Here is an 18,209-nt window from a genome sequence, read left to right on the forward strand (position 1 = left end):
TTTTGATGGAAGTCTTTCTTTCAAAGAGCTCTTAATGTTCCTGTTTGCTGAGAATGAACTTCACGTTCATTTTGACAGCAGTGACCTAGAAGATGTATCTTTCTGCCATTCTTCAGGAAGTCTATAGATGAGGCCCATTCACTAGTCTTTATAATAGTTAAGGCTACACTTAAAAGAGACTCACTAGACCTTCCTGAATTCTATCCACAGTTATGTTGTACAGCTGGAGACTGAGTTGGAGTTTTCCTACAGAAATAGAAATATTCAGTGTAGAAAAAATGGCTGAACCTGGAGTGAAGTAATTAGAAAAGGGACCACTGTGTTCAGGGACTTGGATTTTCTAGGAATTTTGGGCTGGAATGGAAAACTTCAAAAGTCAGAGAGGAGGGATCATGAGCAAGTATGGCACAGGAATAGGACAGAGATGATGGAGAAGATTGCATGGAGCAGAGTATCATTGGCAGGAACTGGAAGGAAAGAAAACAGAATGACATGTTGTGTTCTCTAAGGCAGGTTTCTCTAAATTTCCATATGAAGACAAACTCCAAGCTGTACCAGTCTTTACAGCTATACCTTGCCATCACTGCAAACTATAGCAGAATTAAGACATAGTTTAGTGAGGACTATTGGTGATGGTGGATGGTTGGACTTGTGAGTCTTTTCCAACCTTGATTATTCTATGATTCTGTGCTTTATTAATGCAGTCAGCTCTCCTTATCTGAGTTGATGAGGGGTTTGGGCACCCTGGGCAATTTAATATCTTTGATGATGTGGACTTTGCTGGGAGCACCATATGTTCACTAGCTGTATGTGCAGAGTCAATGTTGGAAAGCTCTGCAGAATGCAGAAACCAGTCAGCCCAGGTGCAGTTTTGTACCTGTCATAGCAGCTCCACATTGCAGGGCTGCCACCTAGTCTGTCTTGCCCATGGAGATACAGTGCCATTAACTCGCCAGTCATCAGCTGAAGATAAAAAAGAAATTCACTGCGATTGAGCTGTTGTCATCCATAGTGGGCTCTGTGCTGCATTATCCCTGCTTTTGGTTACAGTTAATGGTGCAGGGAAACTTGGGGTGGCTATAATGTCTCCTAGAGCTATGTTTACAAAACTGAAACCCATGAATATCTCACAGTTGGCTAACTAAATCAGCACCAAAAGTGGCTAGCTATTCAGTAGCACTTAGTGGCTGTTTACAAGCAGTTATTCTGTGAATCTGAAGATTTCTGATGAACATCCTAAAGGAGTATGTTTGGCAGAACTACTTCATGTGCTCAAATGCCTGATATTAGTTTTATTCAAAACAAAACAAAACAAAACGAAAGAGCCACTGCCAAACCCCCAAAAACTGTGAAGATACATCCCTATAACAGCAGCACTCTTATCAAAGTAATCTCATGGAGACTGTGAAGTCAGGCATTCTACAGCTAGAAAGTGCCAGGATTAAGGGATAGGACTAAATCATCATTTTATGTGTATGAAGTAGGATCAATTTGTATTATTTCTTTCTAAGAAGTTCTTTATCTTTTTAATTCAGGGCACAGAAAAATTATGAACAGCAATTCATAGAATCACAGAATCACCAAGGTTGGAAAAGACCTAAAAGTCCAACCATTCACCTATTACCAATAGCTCCCACTAAACCATGTCCCTCAACACAATATCATGTTTCCTACATTGCTGTTTTCTCAAGGATATTAAGATGTTGAGTATTTGAAAGATCAAATTATGTACAAAATGCTTTAGTAAGAAATCCTTGGATCTATCATTTCTTTACTTTTGAGTATGAAATGTTTGTGAGGTTTTAACTTTGGTGTCTTCTATTGTTCCTTCAGTACAAATTCCCAACAAAAGAACTCTACGTCCTGATGTGTCACCCTCTTACTTAAGACAGTCTTGATAATACTATCTCTTAACTTTTGCTGCTGTTCTTGTCTCTGTAATGAGAACATTCACCATAGCTGCTAGAATGTCTTAGTCTTGTTTTCAATTCTGAGTCTGGTTTAATCAAATTTGATTGTAAAAGATGTAGTTTGTAGCTAGAAATTGTATTTAATGGGTATCATTTAATTGAGAACTTTCTTTAGTGTTAATTGTTAATATTCCTGGCAGAGACTATTAAATTCTGAACTTCAGATACAGAGTTTTCTGTAGTCTTAAGCTCTACAGCTGCCATACATCAGTGGAGTTTTGCTACCCATGGGGCAGTAGAAGTATCTGTCAGTAAAGAATGTAATCTTGGGAAACAAGACAAAGTGGAACAAACAACAAAAAGGAAAAGTTAGGGGATGTAGTAGCAATATGTGCTAGTATTGACTGAAAAAAAAAAGCAAGTTTTGGCACTGTAGGGCTTTCTGTGTTTTTTTAAAGGTATGGAATTATACATGCTGGTGGCATAGGAAAGTACCTGAGTGACTGGATCCTTGAAGGGGAACCTCCATTTGACCTGATAGAATTAGATCCTAATCGCTACGGAAAGTGGACCACTACAGAATACACAGCTGTCAAAGCAAGAGAATCTTACGGTTTTAATAACATTAGTAAGAAAACATTTTAATTGTACTTATATTCTGAAAATCAGTTCCAACAAAGCCTGCCTCTAGATTTCTGTTCACATACACATTTGTACGTTCTGTTCTGTGATGTAGTTTTTTTTGTCTTTCTTCTCTAGTTATTTACCCTAAAGAAGAAAGATTTGCTGGGAGACCAACAGAGAGGTCTAGTGGGCTGTATGATTTGCTGAAAACAAAATGCTCAATGGGATTTCACGCAGGATGGGAACAACCTCATTGGTTCTACAAACCTGGAGATGAGACTGGATACAAGTAAATTAAAGATTATTTATTTATATATTTATTTTTGTCTGATAAGTTGTCAGCAAGGGCCAGATGACTTAGATTAAAGGCAAGGATACATTGATTACTTGTTTCAGATAAAAGATGTCTACTATGTTGATCTTCTATTATTGTTTTTTCTGTAAATTTACGTATGACAGACTACTACTTTCTTCCAACATTTGATCAGTTCACAGTTTATTCTACAGAGTGGTTGATAAAATATGAACCCATATCTTTCTCTGTTGTTAGAGGATTTAATAATTAAGCTATGTTAGACCAAGCAAAATATTGGGTAAGCTACCTACAATTTGGAATGTCTATCTCTTATTGAACTGAAGAAACTGAAGGCTTCAGTGTATGAATGCTCTGTTTCAGACCCAGTTTTCGGCGCACAAACTGGTTTGATCCAGTGGGTCGTGAGTACAAACAGGTTATGGAAAAGGTTGGTGTGATTGACCTGACACCATTTGGCAAGTTTAAAGTAAAAGGTGCTGATTCTGTGAAGCTGCTGGATCATCTGTTTGCAAATGTTGTTCCAAAGGTAAATGGGATTGTGATAACTGTTTTAATGTAAGATTTAGGCAAACAAGATGTGTTTCAGAAGTGGAAAATGTGACATAATACTGTCATAATATCTTTCAGATAGCCAAGCACTCCTGTCCTTTGAAGAAATTTCAGTGTCAGGAGCAGGAGCTGTGGAGTTTGTACTGAAGTAGCTTTCAGATGTACCTTTTGTGCAAATCATTGAGTGGCAGAGTTGTTGATGTTATAAGAATCCTTATTCTTGTCATCTTGTCTGAACATCTACTAAAGGAGGCCACCTAGAGCTGATTGCCCAGGACTGTGTCCAGATGGGTTTTGAATATCTCAAAGGATGGATACTCCAAAACCATTCTGGGTACTCCATTCCAGTGCTTTGTCAGGCTCACATTAAAAATGTGTTTTCTCACATTCAGACAAAAAGTTCGTGTTTCAAATCCTGATCTAAAGAAAACCTGGAGTTCATTTACAATGATACCTGAATAACTTGGAAGCTGCTTGCCTAAGATGCAGCTTCAAGTAGCAAAGGATAGCAATGGGATGTGTTCTTGCCAGACCATAGCTGGATTTTGTATTTTTTCTGAATCTCCAAATGAACGTTCTGTTTTGTTTTTAAATTTATCTCATGCTTGTTTTCCACACAGCTCATAATGACTGTTTGTTATATCTGGCTGCCTAGAGCAGGCCGGGTTGCAAATGTTCAAGGTGTTCAGCTTTCAAACTCACACCTGTCCTTTCTCCACAATTCCGAATCTGCTCACAGATACTCAGAATATGAAGAATGGCACGCTGGCAAACTAACTCAGGCTTCTTATTACTGGTCCTCAGTTCATGGTAGTGCTCCTTGAGTCCCTTTTGTCTTCCTGCTTTGTAAGCCATTCTCATCTAGTGCCTAACTGCAGAGATCTAGCGCCAGTCATTCGTATATGAGATCCTTTCTAATGTCAACAACTCTGTGACTCAATGATTTGCTTCAAAAGGTATGTCTTGTTCTTTTCTGAAGTGCTACAGCCATGAGGTTCTGTTATTCCGGGATGGAATTACACTTTTCTTTCTGGCTATAGATTATGGTTTTGTCTACTTTAGACAGCAAAAGGAGGAGACATGGGGAAAACATTAAGTACACTGAAACTATAGTCATGAAGCTAGAAGTCTTCTTGGAGTTCAGAGCCAGCTGGATGTGAAGCCTGTACACAAGAATCTTGTCCCATAGATCTGAGAGGAAAAAAAAAGATCCTAAACTGCCACATGTTCATATATTATACTGTATTAAATAGTTTAAACGTCTTCTCTCCAGCTTTGTGTAGAGGTGGTGTGACTATCATCAGCTGGCATTGCTAACACTTGTTGAATACATTTATATTTTGAAGTTAAAGCAACATTAAATGGGAAATTATGAAGACAAAAATGAATAATTTCTGTAGGATATGGAAGAGTTGCTGAGGGGAATAAGAAAGAGCAAAAGAAAGCAAAAGGTGTACAACATTGCTCCGGCACATTTAAATTTCTGTTTGTACAGATGGCATCTGTATGAACATGCATACATGTTACTGTCACAGCTAAATTCCTGTTGAAATTTTGCCTTTTGGGAAAACATTTATACACAGAATCTGATCCAGATATACAATGATGTTGATTCATAAGCAAGAACTGGATAAAATATGAAAGAAGTGAATACATCGAGGCAGAAAAACATAAGCAAGCTTAGTGGTTTTTCCTTTAAATTAAGAGACACAGAATATGTCATCCTTTTGGGCTTTGAAAGTGTTATTCACATGGTTGAAAAAGAATATTTACATCAATGTTCTGTACAAGGTTTTTTTTTTTTAAATTCTGGTGATCAGCAAACAAACTCAAATTCATTGGATCTGTTTGCATCTAAAGTGCGTTCTTGGTAACGTTTAATACACGACCAGAAAATATTTACAAAGATCTTTATTTATGTGATTTCTATGGAGAAATATATGGAATTTAGCCTGTAAATGTTAAGCTTGGCTGATTCTCTCTTGTTAGGTTATAGTAGAACAAGCATAAAAAGTTGTTAAGTAAACGCGTATTTCCACATATTTAATGATGATTAAAAATTCAGAGGTTTTTCTCTGCATGTTTACTAACTAGAAATTGTACTCTGTAGGTTGGTTCCACAAATATAAGCCATATGTTGACACCCAGAGGAAAAGTTTATGCTGAGCTAACAGTGTCTCAACTGTATCCAGGAGAATTTATGCTTGTAACTGGCTCAGGGTCAGAACTTCATGATCTGAGGTAAACTTATTTTTGATATCGTAAGTACATAATGCCATACAATCATATTAATATAGAGATCATTTTAATAAGTGCCAGATTCTTAATAATTATTCAACAGTCATTTCACTAGTTTCAAGATAATTCTACATATTCATTGAATAAGTGATAATTCACTTGTTTTCCTAGTAACTTGTTTTAACTGAATCCTGAAATATAGGCAGTTGAATATTGGGTTTAATGTTGGTATAAAAGGTGGATAATTTACTGACAGTTATGTAATATGCTTTAATCTAAGTAGTTCTTGTTTTGTTATTGAACCTATTTGTGTTTGGCATTGTACGATGGAACATGGCATGGTTGTTCCTTTCCAGTGTTTTCTCTTACGTAAAAAAGAGAACTGACTTTTAACACAGATGACCCCAGAGGCACTGACCTGGCTAATGGAGATGAATAGTATTATTTCTGATACTGTGATAATGTCTTCTGCTTTGGGCTCTGGGGCCAGAAAGTGAAGTGAAAGAAAGGAGGTAGAAGCAGCTGCAGGTTGACTCCATTTCATTTTTTTTCTTTCAGTAAGATTCACTGGATATTTTTTTCCAATCAGATACATGTTTATAGTGTTCTTAGTGCCTGTACAGACATAATACAGAAAAAGAAGATTTTTCCTATAATTTCTGACAACAGTTCTTCAAAGTGAATTAATACATGAAAGTTGAAGTTTACTACCCTTACACATGATGCATATTGCACTTCTCTAACAGCCCCATGCTTGTAAAAAAGGACAGGCCTAATGCATTTACTTTTGAAGAATTTCTGCAGATCTTTTTGGTACTTCCTTGGGCCTGAGGTCATTAAACACTGTTTAACAAAACAGTAATTCATAAGATTTTTTAAAAAACAAACCCTTTCATTTACTTTGTGAATTTCCTGAAAGATGTATGCAGCTTTAGTTTCTAATCAGAGCAAGACTGCAAGCTAAACTTGCTGCCAGTACTTTAAATACTGCATTCAGGAAGCAACAATAACATTTGTACATTTATGTCAGCCCAGAAATTTATGTTGAAGTTCATTACGTTCATTCTGTTTGATGCTTATTCTTTTTGTATACTGAGATTTTATTAACACCTTCTGAATCCAAATGCATGTCTGTGTTCAAGTCTTATGATTTTAAGATTTCAATTCTTTCTCCTAACAGTCAGCACGGATTTGCCAAGATGTCATGCTTGATCAAATTGATATGTTCCTGTGATGAAATGATTAGCTTCATAGGTGAGAGTAGAGCAGTGGGTATTGTCCACCTGGTCTTCAATATGAGCTTTGACACAGTCACCCACAAGATTCTTGTAGACAAGCTATGAGCTACATGGACAGACAGCGAGGTAGATTGAAACTTGGCTGAATGGCTGAGACCAGAGCCCAGAATTCAGTGGTGGAGACCACCAGGAAGAAGCTTGGTAGAAAAGGATCTCAGGATCCAGATGGACACCAGGTTGAGCATGAGCCTTGCAGAAAAAAAGCTGGTGTATCCTGGGCAGTAGTATCATTGGCAGGTTGAAGGAGGTAATCCTTCCCTTCCGCACTAATGGGGCCTCATGTGGAATAGTGTGATTAGTTCTGGGCAGTCCAGTAGAATAGACATAGCTATACTGTACAGAATCCAATCAGGGACCATTAAGTTGATGAAGGGACTTGAAGCATCTCTCCCAGTTGGAAAGGCTGAGTGAGATGGGACTGTTCAGCATGGATGTGAGAATGCTTAAATGGAAAGTTAGCAATGTGTATATAAATACCTGAAGGGCAGATGCAAAGAGGACAGAACCAGTCTGTTTTTAGTGGTAATTTGTCAGGACAACAGATACTGGATGCATACTGGAATGCGGAAGGTTCTGTCTGAACATTAAGGAACAGCACTTTTACTATGCTGGTGACAGAACAGTAGGACACGTTGCCCACAGAATCTTCTCCTTGGAGATCTTCAGAAGTCACCTGGTCATGGTGGTGGGCACCCTGCTCTGGGTGTCTCTGCTTGGGCAGGGGTTGCAGCAGATATACCCAGAGACCGCTACCAACCTCAGCCATTCTGTGATTCTGTGAAATATTCCGTGAAATAGTGTATCTAAGTTCTCCCACTTTCCTCATTGTACCTCAGACACTTGTGTTCTTTTACCAGTTACCTCACCGGAATTTGAGCAGTAAGAAAAAAAAAAAAAACACTTTTATTTTTACTCTTGATATGGATCAAGAACATAAAGTTAACATCACTGTTGTGTTTTACATGCAGATGGATAGAAGAGGAAGTAGCGAGAGGTGGATACAAAGTTGAAATAGAAAACGTGACCGATGAGATGGGAGTACTGGGTATAGCAGGTCCATATGCACGACAGGTCCTCCAGAAATTGACAACTGAGGATCTGAGTGATGACTCATTTAAATTTCTCCAGTCTAGACATTTGAAACTCTCTGATATTGCTGTTACTGCCATAAGGATATCATACACAGGTGAGTGATAGAGAAGACTCTTTAAGAGGAAAAAAAATATATAATCAGTATAATCAAAAGTATATTGAATAATAAACCTCACTGTATGTTCTTAAGTAGGTTCACCATGCTTTTTTTTATGTGTGAGGAAACCCAGCTCATTGATTTTTCACATGTAATCTGGTCATGGTCGGTTCCAAATTTTCCAAGATCCTCTTCTCTAGAATATCCTGTGGTGTAAATATTTATTTTACAGAACAAAAGGGCAGTTCTGATAACCTCTGTGGTATTTGCTGCAAAACCAACGTCAGGAATTGGTTTTGGATTACCGTATATTTTTTGTCAAGTGCTTTTAAAATGTAACACTGAAATTTGGAATATTAGCTTTTCTGAGTTAATTTTTTTTTATGTTAATCTCTATTGCAATTGAATGAATTCAGAGCTTTCTGAAGCAGCTGAAGTCACTGAAATTCATATTCTCTTTCTAGTGTGCAAAGTATGAAATGTTCACTTTTTGCTTATTTGCAGTGTTACATGTGCTGTTCACTTGTAGATTCATCACCTGCTTATAATGTCTTAAGCTTCATCCCTAAGTGCAACTTTGTTACATGATCATTTCTTGCCAATATTTTGGGTCTTTTTTTTTTTTTTTCCCCACTTAGATGTCAGTAAACATTTTAAATTAGAATAATATTACCACTGCTTAAGAGCTAGGGCATGAATTCTCTTGTGGTTCTTACAGGGAAATTGGCTTTCTGTATGATAGCAGAATTGGCCCTATAACGTTAACGAATACAGTGCTGCTCCTTACTTTTTACCAACAGACTGCATTAGTTACTAGGATTGTTTCAATGCTGAGTTGATGGAAATACTAATCTTGTTTGTCAAACAGGTGAATTGGGATGGGAACTGTATCATAGAAAAGAAGACTCTGTAGCTCTTTACAATGCAATCATGGATGCTGGCCAAAAAGAGGGAATTGACAACTTTGGAACATATGCTCTGAATGCTTTAAGGCTAGAAAAGGGTTTCCGAGCCTGGGGGGCAGAGGTCAGGAAGTAAAACTTTTTTTATTATTCTTTCTGTTTCTTTATTTCACTATGACTACGCAGCTTTTAGTCTGAATTAACACAGATAGTCTTTGTTTCTTGTTCCAGTTTTTAAGTTTAGCATAAAAAGAAATCTGTTTTGAGCTGAAAGTGCTGTAATTTTGAACAGCGCCTTTTCTAAATGAAAAAATAACTACTGTACTCCAATGCTCTGCTGGCAGAGAGACACTTGTGTTGATTCACTGATACTTTTGCCCATTGTGTATCACAAAATTATGATGGTCTTGCTGAGTTTAGGCTTTTGAAATCAAAGATTTGGCAGATGGGTTCTGAAAATGTTTTATTTCTGAGTAATTATGTCATGAGAGGCCAGTTATTCTTGCTCTATCATGTGTCTGTAACTTACTCATTTCCCATTAGTTTCTTTCTAGTGAATTTACTTACCACAGTAAGGAAATACTCAGGAGAGCTAGAGAACTGGGGGAAAAACAGTAACATTCTGCTTACCTGATTTTTTTGTGTGATTCCTTTGGAAAGGAAAGAAACAAGGAAGACAAAATGCTGGGCATTTAGGAGTACTTTTGCTTGGTTCACTGACAATTATTTTCATTCTTGCTTGTAACGCTGCCCAACAAACCATTATCCCTCCGTCCCCCAGTAGGAAGGCAGTAAGAAAACCTGGCATTGTATCTTATTTTTGTCTCTAGCTGAGGCATTCTGGTGTGTTGCAGTTAATTTTTATAACCCAATTATTCAAGCTTCTGCAGGTTCCATTCTGCTTTGAAAAAAACTCTCATTTCTGATTGTAATGTGTATTCACTTTGCACATTGAAACTTAAATTCAGGAGTTACGAATGTACACTTCATGTTAAGGATAATAAAATATTATGCTTGAAGTCATGTATGAGGAAGCTTACAGTGTATTCAGATGGATGTTACACATAAGCAATGTGGATGTCATTGATCCAGAAATAAATAGAAAGATGCACAGGATAATAATAATTTTATTTTTTTAAAGGTAAAACCTGCTATAGGCCACCATGTAGAGATGGCTTTTGTTTTTTTTTTTTCTTTAACAGATGAACTGTGACACTAATCCCTTGGAAGCTGGACTGGAATATTTTGTAAAGCTAAACAAGGTATGTCCCATTACTTTCAGAATGTTCTGTTATGTGCAAAGTTATCCTTTCCAATGTCTGAAAAGAAAAATTGTTGTTGTCTGTAAAATAAAACAGGTATTAGAAAATGAGCTGAGCAACATTTTTTGCAGTATATAGTACTAAGTACGGACTCAAATGTATGTATTTTTTTTCCGTGATTCTCGATAACAAAAGTATATATTAGATTGGAAACTTGCAAGTATTAAATTTGATGTTGTCTATATAAAAATTTTTTTTAAAAAGTTTTGATAGAATTTCTGAGGAGATCCCTGTTCATAACTTGTTCTTGTCTGAGTTGCAGTTTAGAGAATGGGATTAGTTGAATTTAAATGTTTAATACAAGTAAAAATCATTATTCTATCTCCCTTTATTGCCATCCTCATTTTCTTATGATATTAATATTTTAGAAAATCAAAACCTATTATTGTCTAACAGATAGAGAAACTCCATGTAATTTTCTGTTCCAAATAAATAAAATAAGTGTCCAAACTCTCCATGAAACCCTGTGAAATCTCTTCCTGTGCAGCTCCGATGCCACCTGTTGCTACCAGTTAGCTTATCAGCTCAAATAGGGATCACATATACTGTGGGTGTGAAGTTTCTAACCTAAGAAAAGCCAGCTCCAACAAAAACTGTCACAAGCCAGGGAAGCTGTTGCTTGACAAGATCCCCATGCAGAATATGTGAAGGCACTAATATATAGGAAACACTTAGGTTTTTACTGTTCTGCACTTTTATTCATGGTTATGCATACTGTAGATAAGTAGGTGTGAAGAGAACCTCTGTCATAGAAGCAGGATGTCAGCCTGAAAACATTTGCTAGTTTTGTCGAACAAACGTGAAGAATGAAATAATCGATGTTTATTTATTGACTTAGAGGAGAGGGCAGTTGTGACTGTATGTTGACACTGCAGAGGTACCTGAATTAACTCAGTTACTGGAAGCAGTCTAAACAGTGTAGCATGAAGCGCCATGTGAGATTATTTACTCTTGTTTTTGGCAGCTTAGGATGGCGAATCCCATTTTTAGCTACAATTTCCTGTCTCTGGCTTTGATGTCCATTTGGCATGGCATAGATTTCAGCAGTTCCTACAGGACACTATGACTGAATACGAGCTAAATATTCTTTTATCATGGCTATCAGCTGTTCCTATTGTCAAAGAAACTTCTTCTTCTTCTTAAAAAACAAAACAAAACAAAACAAGGCCATAACAGATTCTTGTTTGACATCTTGGTCTGCGGGAAATTTCTGATAGGAACCATAACTTTAACTGTGCACCCCCAATAGCAGAAAGTGCTTATTTCTGTGTATATTAAAACAAAAACGAACCATTCAGCTGGTTATTGGATAGCGCTTCTTACTGCACAACAAACAGCTAAAATAGCTCACTTCAATGTAAGTGAATCATAAGTCATGGAAATACAAACAGCTTATAAGCAGATTATAGTGAATGAATAGCCAAATGCCTATGAAGGTAACACGATCAAAGATATTTTCCACAAGAGCATATTCAAAAATCTACAGGACAAACATAAAGAGGTGAAAATTCCCAATAAAATCTCGGTATTTCTTTGTGTTATGCAAACCTTAGTGTATGCATCAACCTCAGGTATGTAGAGACCATTCATTTTATTTGTGATAAGTAACATGAAAAATTCTTAAAAGCTTAAATTGGTTTCCTCGTGATTTCAGTGGAAAGATTCATTTTATCAAAAGATGAAGAGGTTGTATTCTAGATGTTTTTGTCTGGCTTCTTCTTAGTACTCCCTTATTGTTTTGTTGATGGTGTTTGTTCCTTGTGGAGATGGGCAGGATGGGCTGTGATTAAATCAAAGTGGAGGGATGATAATAGAATTTCGAAGTTAGTGTGCACATCGTTTTTATAAATTCACAATAAAATCTTCCTGTTTCAGGAGTGGTATTTTTAAAGTATCTCTAGTCTCTTTATTCAACTGTTTTTGCTGAATATTCTTTGTTAGACACCATACTTTCTACTCACGAGTAAGCACTCTGTTACAAATTATTCAGTAGGGTCCTAATCAGCTTTGTGTCAGGAAATTCACAGGATGTCTTTAAGGATGAAAAAGGATGCATCTGTTTTTGCTTCATAACCAAACTATCGTTTTTGTTGTGACACAAAACTCCGTGTTTATCTGTTGGCATTTAACTTGCTGTGATATATATGCAAGACTGCCATCTGCTGGGCAGTGTGTGCAGCATCAGCTCACTGCAGTTTTTGGGGGGGGAAGGCAGCAGATGACGGAAACCCGTGGGGATTCTGTTTTAATACACTCATCTATGAGCTTAGCCAATATTTAGCTTTTTTTTTTTTTTCCTTTAGTAGGAAATACCTTTATTAGAGACAGCGTTTCTTTGTCCTGTTTATGTATTGAGGCAATATCTCTATTCAAAGTTCTTTTTTTTTTTTTTTTTTTCCTTCCTGGATTATATATTACCCGCAATCTCCACCCCTTTACATTTTCTTAGGCCTATGATACCTGCAGGTTTTTTTAACCTGGTTTATTTCCTTTTTCCTTCCCTGTCAGCTTCTCAATGTTTCTGTCTCCACCAGTATTGCATTTAAATGTCAAACAGTGCTTCTTAAACTGCAATCCTGCCACTTCTTACTTTGCATTGGAATTCAGTGGTGGCTGTTGCTATTTCACCTATTGGACATATTTTATTCCTTTTGTAGTAAGTTCAGTGTTACACATCCGTGATCTCCCCAGTTGTGTATCTGCTTCCTTTCCACTCTTCTAGAAGTACCCCTCAGTTGTATCAGCCCAACTCTTTGTATTACCATATCATAGCATTATAGAATATCTTGGGTTGGAAGGGACCTTAAAGATCATTTAATTCTAACCCTCTACCATGTGCAGGGCTGCCTTTTGTGCATGTTTTCTTAACTGAATTTCTGTTTTACTTAGTCCCTGACTTTATAATGGTCCTGTGTTGGCAGGGCCATAGCAAGTGATAAATAGTTATTTTCTTGCTCCTAAAATGCAGTATACTCTATATAAGGCAGGCTTCATGGATGAAATGCCTGACAATTACCGATCGGGTGTGCAGGAAGCACAGTTCCAACTCTGATGTTGGTGAATCTGCAAGAGTTTCTGTAATTTCCCCCTTTTGTTAAGGTCTGTCCAGCATTCCCTTTCAGTGACTTGCATCCCACCTGTTCATAGAGGAATGAACATAGTAGTAATTACTGACTCCACTTCATAATCCAGAATAAGATTCTGTGCCACCTCCTCTTTAAACAAGAAAAGGAGATGGGAGTGGATTCATACACTGTAGTTGTTTCATTGGATGTCCAGGCAGGTCATGAAAACAAAGGTTTTATCCCATCAGTTTACACAGGGTATGAAAATATCTGCAGAGGTTTTGTTTTCTGTATAAAATGCACACTTGGGTCTCTCCCACTATGTTGGGTCATATAAAGCTATAGGCGCCCACCAAACTAGGAATTTTGAGCAAAAATAATTCATCAGCAGTTTGTTTTAAACAGATTCTTAAAGCTGCTTGTTTGCATTCAAGAAGGGCTTAGGCAGACTGAGTGAAAGGTGAAGTGAAAGGTGAAGGTACCACACATACTGACTGGCCGTGTATCCTTTAGAAAATTGTTTAATGCAGTATAAACTGCAGCTTTGGTTTGGTGCTGGAAAACAAATTCTTCAAATATTTGCTACCTGTGGGGGAAAATGATCTTCAGCTATCACTCTCTGATACCATTTGGGGCATAACCCTGAAATTATTCAAGAGCATTCAAGTAAAAATAATTATTTTCAAAATACTGCATTGATGCTGTCTCCAGTGAGTTGTAGTGCCATGGTTATAGCAGATTGCAGCATCTGTTGGTGCTGCCTCACTCAGCTGGGTGCCTTTGTGTACATAATTTGGCTGTATGCCCACACGCATAAGAAGGATTCCAAATAAATGACAATTACATTTTATTATTAAAAGAGATTTGCATATCTTTGCTGCTAGTTATTCCTGAAGGGATTTGACAGTTTTCTTCCAGGAAACCCAGACTTTATGCCACTAAGCAGCACAGTTTAAAAAAGAAAATCTGAAGCTTCGTACACACTTTGTATTTCCTTTCCTTAAGTAACTTATTGAAGAATTAGAATTAGGATCCGTGAGCCTTAGAATGAGCACCAAATGTGTTTGAAATACAGTGTATATGTTTGAAATACGGGGTATGCCACAGTGCCTAAAATCACCTCATTGGTTAATGTTTTTTTTTTTTAACCCTTAAGTGCTCTTATTTTATGCTACCAAACACAGAGTAACTGATACAAGGTGAAAGCCTGATGGGGAGAATGGCAAGGGAAAATGTATGATATATTAATAGTCTGGATAACCTGTGGCCTCCCCTAAGCTTTATGCTATTTGAAAATTGTAACTGATTTGTCACTGTGGTAATTTTCCTTTTCTAATAGTATGTAAAGAGCTAAACCCTTCTATTTATTTTCAGTGCACCCAAACTAAAGAATGTGAAGCTAAATACCATTGTCCTTATCCTGATTCTTTTTACTTACTGTGAAAAATATTACTTCTGCCCCAGCTTAACGCTTTGGAAGCATACATTAAAATACTGGAAAGTCTTCTGTATTTCAGGCTTAGTTTAATGACAATCATTAAGTAGTGAAGCATTGTGTGTTACTCAATTTCATGGTGTTTTTTTTTTGTTTCTTGTTTTTTTTTTTAAGTGAAGAAGCAATAGGAACAAATACAAATTTGACATTTGCTTGAGGTTGGAATTATTTAATATTTCCCCCTTTTTTCTTTCTTTTTTTCTTTTTTTTTTTAATATTTTCTATTTTCTTTTTTCTTTTTTCTTTCCTTTCTTTTGCAGAATATCCTGTTAATAAGTTGTTCTAGTTTGAATGGATTTAATCTTGCATTGTATTTAATATTATATTTAATGCAATGACCTAAAAGAAATAGAAACTCAACTTACTGATTTTCTCCAAGAAACAGGAAGAAGTTGCCAAGAATAGACAGTGTTAACTTGAATTAATCACTTTCCATTGTGTCAAATGGTTATAAATATCTAAAGTGTGGGAGTCAAGTGGATGGAGCCAGGCTATTTTCAGCAGTGCCCAGTGGCAGGACAAGGGGTTATGGGCACCAAAGGGAACACAGGAAATTCCATATAAGCATGAGGACAAGCTCCTTTACCTGTGAGGGTGACAGAGCACTGGAACCAGCTTCTCAGGCTGTGGAGTCTCCTTCTTTGGAGATACTTCAAATCCACCTGAATGCTTTCTGGTGCAGCCTACCCTAGGGAACCTGCTTTAGCAGGGGGTGCAATTGATGATCTTGGGAGGCTTCTTCCAACCCTTGCAGTTCTGTGGTTCTGTGATACATGTATTCATTCTTGAAAGTTGTGTTTATGTCAGCATGTGTGTGTGTATTTTGCACAACTTGAATTCTGGGTTACCATTAGGTTATTTTTCCAGGACAGAATTCTAATAATAAGAAAAATATCAATCATTAAGGAATAAATCAGCAAACAACTAGTCCATTGTATAAAAGCTGCCAAATCCATCTCCAGTTAGCATGCAGAATATAATGATGTATTCCTGGTGGCAGAAGGTCTGGTGCAGTTGAAATTAATTCAGCAAGAATTGCATTTTCTATCCATAAAGAACAGACAGAAAACAATCCAGAAATGTGTAGATTATAAAACCTGTAAACTGCCTTGAGTTTTCCGTAGTGGTCACCATGGAAGTCAAGGGCTTTTTGCTGTCAACCTTAAGGTTACAGTAATTGGTAGATTAACAGGAATTAACTATCATTTATGCAGCTAATCTTGAAGTGACCCATTAGAGTGGTGTTTATATGCTACCAGGTCATACTCAAGGTTTTCATTATGACTGATGCATTCATTTTTATGGAACTGTTCACCCATTTGTAAAAAAAAGAAACTTAGAGAGGTAACAATTAACTGGAAGTCCTGAGTTTAAAAAAACAGTACACAAACACACACACACACCAGTGAAAATGAGACATGTTTTAAGGGCTTTCAGTTCTCTCTCTGTTTATGCTCTCACAAGTATCTAAATACACCATAGAAAAATAAGAAAGCTGTGCTGTCAGTACAGCACTAGCTGTGTCAATGTGGTGAGATAATGCACTCCCAATGTATTAGTTTTTTTATTCTGGAAGACTAGAGGGTGAATTAATGAAGGGAATGGGCACAGTAAAAGAATACTGCTGGAAGCTGGTTTGAAGAGTACTGCCTATTACCACTTAGATTTTGCTAAGAGACCTACGTATAGGAATTTAAAGATACCCATAATGTTATATTAGATGTCTTAGTCAGAAACATCCGCACTCTGTTGGTAAATATGACACAAGACTGAGGGGAGACCTAACTTCCTGGTTACAGGCCTAGGGCACATGCCATTTTATTTGAGTTCTTGTTTTTAGTTCCAGTTAAATTCCTTGAGACTAAATACCATGTACTACGTTGGCATGCTGGGGGCTGAGGGGAAGTTGATTCAGCATTCAGCTCACCTGTAAAATATTTGCTTCCTAGATACCTGTCTCGTGCAAAGTGTTCTACTCTGTGTGATGTGCTCTGGTATGCCATCTTATTTGTGTTTCTAGTTGTAGGTGATTCCTTTTATACATATTCCTGTGTAACACAAAAGCAATTCTGTGAAAAGTGACAAGGAACCACCCATTTGCTGTCTATTGTCAGATCTGAGATTGTTGCTTTATGCTTTTCTAGCAACATCCTGAGAGTTCTAAAATCAGTCCTCCCAGTCCTTTGTCTAGCCTGGGCGGTATTTTGTGATGCCCTTCAGAGTGGAGCATTCATAATACTTAGGGATAATGTCTGCCTTTATCTACAGTTGGTCCACTGAAAGCAAGAATCAAGAAAATAGAGGCCCTTCATGAAGATTAAGTATCCTAAGCCTTGGGGAAAGTCAGAAGAATAGGACTAGTGGGACATGTCGACATTGCTAACACAGCTGGGGTAGCACAGCTGAGTCTATAGTTAAGACAATACAGCTGGAAGGGAAAGGTAGCCAAAAAAATTGATTCTGACTGATTGAGTAGAGGAGCTGGGTCGAAGTAACCTGAGGAAGACTTCTGACTTCATCCCAACAACCACTGGAGCAAGACCCCCACTACAGACTGCGCATGTGTCAGTAGGAGGGACAGCATGTAAATGAGGTTCCAGATAAACAATGACTATGTTAATGATTTCTTGGAAATTTGATGAATATGTATATGCTTGCTCTATAACTTTCCAACGCTTCAGTCCATTGATGCACATGACACGAGGAGTGATCCCCCATGTGCCCAGCGCTGAATAAACACAGACCTACTTTATAACCTAATTCTGGTTATAGAGTCCGATTCCGCATGTCACCACACTGATTTTCAGACTGTCTGATCCTTAGCCACTTCTTGACACCTGCAGCTTTCCACCATTGCTTGTACAATCCAATCTTTCAAAACTCATTGGTGCTTTAGTGGTTTCTTCTGAGCCTAGAAACAGACGTATATGAACTAGAATAAGATGTTCAGAAATAAGAACATGTTCTAACTGTGCCGTACTCTATTCCAAGTATAATACATTTTGCTTGTAATCCTAGCTAGCATTACTGCAAAATAATGATTCGCTGCTGACTCACAAGGAGCAGAACTTTAGAACTTGGCATTCTGAATATCACTCTATAAGCAGAGCACTCATTACAAGTGTATTTCAAGTAACTGCTGGGGTCTATAGGCTGTAATCCTTAATGGAAATTAAAGAACAATACCAGAAATAGTATCTTGATATTTTCAACATTATTTCATTCCTTTTCTCTTTAGCTCTCATCAAATGGCTAGAAATTCTGCTTTAGATGTAGAAGACTTGTCACGGTGACCTAGGAC

At 37.3% G+C, this 18,209-nt stretch overlaps 1 protein-coding gene across 1 annotated transcript in view; it reads left to right on the top strand.

The window, feature by feature from the left end:
* The window catches only part of DMGDH (dimethylglycine dehydrogenase), a 42,503-nt gene that overhangs the window by 19,815 nt on the left and 4,479 nt on the right, over positions 1-18,209 (top strand). The window contains exons 8-14 of the mRNA XM_015848641.3: positions 2,369-2,538; positions 2,670-2,823; positions 3,211-3,376; positions 5,510-5,640; positions 7,904-8,121; positions 8,993-9,150; positions 10,229-10,288. Of these exons, the coding sequence (XP_015704127.2) occupies positions 2,369-2,538; positions 2,670-2,823; positions 3,211-3,376; positions 5,510-5,640; positions 7,904-8,121; positions 8,993-9,150; positions 10,229-10,288 (1,057 nt within the window). The remainder of the gene's footprint in view (positions 1-2,368; positions 2,539-2,669; positions 2,824-3,210; positions 3,377-5,509; positions 5,641-7,903; positions 8,122-8,992; positions 9,151-10,228; positions 10,289-18,209) is intronic.

Source organism: Coturnix japonica, chromosome Z (genome assembly GCF_054131305.1).
Source record: "Coturnix japonica strain WE chromosome Z, WE-NBRP24, whole genome shotgun sequence".
Classification (NCBI taxonomy): domain Eukaryota; kingdom Metazoa; phylum Chordata; class Aves; order Galliformes; family Phasianidae; genus Coturnix; species Coturnix japonica.